Source organism: Morone saxatilis, unplaced genomic scaffold (assembly GCF_004916995.1).
Source record: "Morone saxatilis isolate NCDOM2014 unplaced genomic scaffold, NCSU_SB_2.0 Contig18, whole genome shotgun sequence".
Taxonomy (NCBI): domain Eukaryota; kingdom Metazoa; phylum Chordata; class Actinopteri; family Moronidae; genus Morone; species Morone saxatilis.
This window is the reverse complement of record NW_023339740.1, coordinates 4470031-4475245: the sequence shown is the minus strand read 5'-3', so window position 1 is coordinate 4475245 and position 5215 is coordinate 4470031. Positions and strand designations below refer to the sequence as shown.

The window sequence follows — 5215 nt, the reverse complement described above, 5'->3', positions numbered from 1 at the left end:
TTTGAATCATACTGAGACATTTATTTATGCATGTATGTTTTCCATTTAGACTGAATGCAAATACAGCAAATACACACCACCAAGCACTAGGGGAATGTAGAGCAAAAGGCAGTGGAGAATTGAAGGTGGAGGCTAAACAGGGAGCAGTTCGATGCTCTTCACGGAGAAAAAAAAAAGCTCATATCCATAATCTGTTCTATGCTGTTTTTTTTCTACGTTAATGGGGCCAATAAATGTTTTCCTCTTGCTGAGGACCAACAGTCTGGATTCAGAGACACTTCTTTTGTCAATACACTCAATGTCACATTCTTTACAAGACAGTAATTCACTTCAATGACAGCTCCTCTTCACCTTGGACTGATAGGAGAGGTCGTTTCTACATCTGCCTCGTGGTGATTAACAGCACATTCAGCAGGGCACTGATAACTCCTGCTCCCATAACCCACCACTCCAAACATAAGGCACCCATTCATGGCACTGCCGTCCTTCGGACTATACTTACTGCCTCATCCCTTGAACTTAAAAACACATTCCTGGCTCCTCTTAATTTCTACATAGTTTACAAGATAATACACAGGAGTATGGAAATTTTATATATAAATACAGCCCCTCCATCCTTCAACTCACCACCTCGCCCACAGCACACAGCTTCTCTCCCGATGCCTACAGTCGTTCCTCTTCCATCAGTAGTGTGTCAGCAAAGACAGGTCATTTTTCCCAACAGTGTACAGTATATGAGCTGCTATCACTGCAAGCAAGTGCCTTCACAACAGTCCAGTGTCATGTGACCAAAAAAAAAACATAAAACAGAGCAAAATAGAACATACAAATAATCAGTTTGGAATCTCTTGTTTCCTCAGACACATTAACAGCAGGTCGACAGTTTCAAGTCAGGGGATGGGAGGGTTAGACGACGAGGGCGACAAAGCCATGGTCACGAATGTTGGATAAGCTCTTTTGAATATCAATAACTCTGTGTTATAGGTTTTGGTTAAGATTCGGTACGCATGAGAGTTCACAGTTTTCTCCCTTTAGAGGACAGAGGATAAGAATAATGGCTGCTTATTGCAAATCTCACAAGCAGTGCGCTTCACTGCTTCAGTTAACAGTAGCACAAAGTTAACAATGACGGCAACACGTCTAACATGGGTCAGGCTCCATCAGAGGGATTCGTACGTATGATGCATAGTATAGTATTAAAGGTCATCCAGGATATATGTTATGTGACAGCCAACGTTGTTGTGGGTAGACGGCGCTTCATGGGTGTCACACTATGAGTCTCGGCTTTGTCTATAAAGGGGATCGGGGAGGAAAAGCACAGGCCTCACATTCACCACTCCTATAAATACAATTACAAACTCATACACCATAACTTAAAAGAGTTAATCCAACAAAAAACAAAACAGTACCCATGTTAATCTTGTGGTTTTGAACATTTCAGGCAGTGTTTGTGAACATGCACATATTATTCAAAAGTGGAAAATCTAACATCACTTGCTGATTGAAGCCGCTATGATAAATATTTTACAATAGAAATGAATCATATGACTTTGTATAATGTGAAAGGTGTTGCTGTTGGCAACGAACCCACAGCGAGTTACCACCTGACTCTGTGGTTTCCCTCAGCACTTAGCCTAAGAGGCTAAAACACTACCTTGAGCGCATTGTTTTGTTTTTTTTACGGCCCGCAACTTTACTGGTTTGGGTCACTCTAGTCAGCACCACACTGCAGACAAAGTAAGCAACTTAGTGGTGGACATAGTGGAGAATTTAGCAGCTAAATATTTCGCTAAAAAGAGTGAATATTGGACTTACATTCACCAGGTGGCAGGAAAAATGACTCCATTCTTGAATACTAATGTTGTTCCGTGTTTGCTGAATATTTAAACAGACATCTGTTTGCTAACATGTCTGCCATCATAATATGTCAATATTTACAGTTCGTTGCACTGTCAAAAAAATCTATCATATCTATTATATCAGGTTCTAGGAATGGATATGATGCTAATATTGATTATTGTCAAGATTGTTAATAACCAAAGACCCGTTCCCCAGTTCAATGTATTTCTCTTCATTGCATCACATCTTCACAAAGTCAAACTTGTTTCTAACTTGGGTGAGATCTAAGTTTAAGATCTCCAGTGGAACGCAGCATCGAGCAAAGTAAAAGCACAAAAAAAACAACGCTCTTTCAGAGAGAGGTTCCAGCATGTTCACACATGATGACTGAAATGTCCTAAAACACAAGAATAACAAATAAACTCTGTTTTATGATGGAAGTCAGTAAAATCAAGGAAAAAACAAATGGAAACATATCATCACATTTTTTAAACTTTTAAAATTAGATAAAACATTATTTATATTAAAATTTCTCTAAAAATCCTATAACTGTGCCCAAAACGTGTGACCAGCGTTTCTTTATGCAGATGGCGAGTTGACACCAAAATGAAAACGGTAACAGTGAGCGGGGGGGAACGGGACGAGGACAGTGATGTTTGTACGTTGGAGACTGGGACCAAAGCTGAGTGCCAGCTGAAGTGTTACACAACTGTCCTTCTTCAGCAGAGTCCATCAAGATCACTGTGTGTCCACTACTCAGTGGTGCAGTGGTGTTTACAGTTTCTCCACACGTGCTCAGTCCCATCATGTCAGAGCTTCTTATGGATTTCAAATGTGGACATGTCTGTGTATTTTTTACTTTTTTCATTCCCTCTGCTATTTTGTAATTGAATCATGCAGATTATAATCATCTGATATTATACATATTTCATAAACAAGCGAACACAGGACATAAATTAGACCCTCTATAGATAAAAATGTAAAAAGCTAATAAGACAGCTGTTGATTATACTGAAGGTGTCACAACCAGGAGGTGGCAACAACGAGCAAAAGGCTGCCTCACGCCACTTGGCACCAACCTCCCCTTCCCACCCCTCCACCACCAGCACGGCCCCCATCCTTTTACTCAACCCTCCCCTGCTCCTATATCGTATTCATTTCATATGTGACAGTAGCACATGGCCCATGTTTGGGACGTAATTTGTGAGGAAAGGGTATTGGGGCTGGGGGGAGTTTGGGGTTGAAAACTCTTTGATACAAATGACCCCCAGGGTCTAAAGGAGTCAAAATGTATTTGATTAAATAATGAAATAATATGCAAGTAAAGTCTCAAATGACTCTTACAGAGGTGAATTCAAACAGTAAAAGATGTGACCGGGTTTCACTTTTAATATTGCATCACTCCACCAAGTGGTAAATCATCCAATAGAAGACGGTTCCTGTTCCATAAGGAGGTGGAGGGCTAGGACGGGGCCGGGACAGGACGGGAGGCCGGGTCTGGTGAGAGGCTGAGTCACAGTTGGTTTGTCTAAAGGGACAGGAGTGGATGTCTACTGCTTCATGGAATGCAGTCTGTTCTCGTGTTGGTGTGTACACAGGCGGGGTAGATAGTCCTCACGTCCGGTTGGTGGCGTACTGTCCCAGGAGCCACCATGACCAATCAGGACTGCAACGAGACAACAGCACACAGATCTGTCATTACACACGAACATGATAGAAATGAGACAATGGGCTCCTAGTTACTTACATCTAAAAGGCCCCCCAATTAGCCTACATAGGAGTAAGACCCCCAGAGTGAAAGAATCTTTGTGATCGTTTTGAGTCTTTGTATTTGTTTTGTGTCCTTATAGTCAGTGTGGGTCTCTTTGTGGTGTTTTTCTTTTTTTTGTGGTGTTTTTTTGTCGTTTTGGGATCATTTTCTTCCATCCTTGTAGTCATTGTGCATGTCTTTGTGGTATTTTTAGTCTATTCTGCATCTCTTATGTAGTCATTTTTCTTCTCTTTGTACTTTGTAGCTCGATTGACATTGTAACAAGAAATGTCTAATAGTCACTTAAAAGTGTGGCTCTAGCCCAAGGGCCCCTGACCCCGTTCAGTAATTGATCCATTGATCCATAGTCATCTTGTAACCTGCACTCTGATCACATGACCAGACTGTCAACACTATCACAGTCACATACCTCTGCTCTCTGCTGCAGCTCCTCAGTGGGAGACTCTGTTTCCCTGATAACCACTGCTTTTGTCACCAGCATGTCGGGATGCTGCTGCTTGGCCTCTTGGATCGCCATAGCGAGTGCCTGGGGATATAAAGCATCATGGGTCATAAACCTTACATATAAGCTTTCTGTGCCTTATGACTTATTGAGCATACAGTGCCAGTTGTTCCAGTAGTTCTGTAAAACTTACCTGATGCTGGTCCACATCATCGTCTCCTGTGATTATAATCCTTTTCTCAATCCTGGTCTCTGAGTAGCCCCCTTTCACAGTCTGCAGAATGCATACAGAAAGACAATTAATGAATCATTTGCTCATTCCCAGCAATTAAGAATCCCACTCTACGGATGACAAACATGGTAATCAAAGGTACCATTGTTTTTATTGTATTTGTATCTCCATCTGTGTTGCAAAAAACTCATCACTGTGGTGTTTCTGTATCGATTCTTTGTCTTCAGACACACCAAGTTTATCTTTGTGCACCAGATAATTTTCTTAGTTAAGACAATTATTGTTCACAACAACAAATATAAAATCTTTCATGAAGTGGAAACGGATTGAATCTGTTGTTTTACAGTGTCTAACTCGTAACAGAGAAACTGAGATGTTGTACTTAAATGTCTAGAAAAAAAAACAGCAAGATGTTGAATTAAATGAATGTAAATATATTGTAGTTTATTAAATTGTAACATTACACTGTGTGGCAACTGAATCTTAAACCTTTTTTCCTTCAATAGTCAATAAGTCAATAAAAAATCGAATTTTTTACATCTATTAATCTTTATTTGACCAGCTACTCCAACATGTCGACAAGGAGGGATGAGACATATTTAGGAGTGTGCCATAAGACACAGATGTGGTGGGCTGACTCCAAGCTCCAGTCATTAAACTGTAGCCATGGGAACAGATAAGGTGTTACCTTGGTAACTTGAGTTGTGGTTGCTGAGGTGACGCTCTCAGCGGTGATGGTCAGTGGGGACACAACAGACTCCCTCTCCTGGGTGACAGCTTTTACCTGAAGCACATTCATTAGAGGAGGGTCATACACATGGAGGGATACACACACACACACACACACACACATTCTCATAACACAAAATGTAGTGTTGTCTCAGCCAGGGGCTGTCAAACTATCACAAATCTCTCTCTGTGTGTGTGTGTG

General features: G+C 41.1%; 1 protein-coding gene across 5 annotated transcripts in view; it reads right to left on the bottom strand.

Annotated features, from left to right (window-relative positions):
* LOC118328286 (band 4.1-like protein 1) overlaps positions 1-5215 on the bottom strand; it is a 77936-nt gene continuing 72721 nt past the window's right edge. For all 5 annotated transcript variants that reach the window (XM_035661941.1, XM_035661940.1, XM_035661942.1 and 2 more), the window contains 4 exons: positions 4973-5068; positions 4246-4326; positions 4020-4136; positions 1-3505 (listed from right to left, as the gene is read on the bottom strand). In XM_035661941.1, the coding sequence (XP_035517834.1) occupies positions 3500-3505; positions 4020-4136; positions 4246-4326; positions 4973-5068 (300 nt within the window). In that variant the 3' untranslated portion in view covers positions 1-3499. The remainder of the gene's footprint in view (positions 3506-4019; positions 4137-4245; positions 4327-4972; positions 5069-5215) is intronic.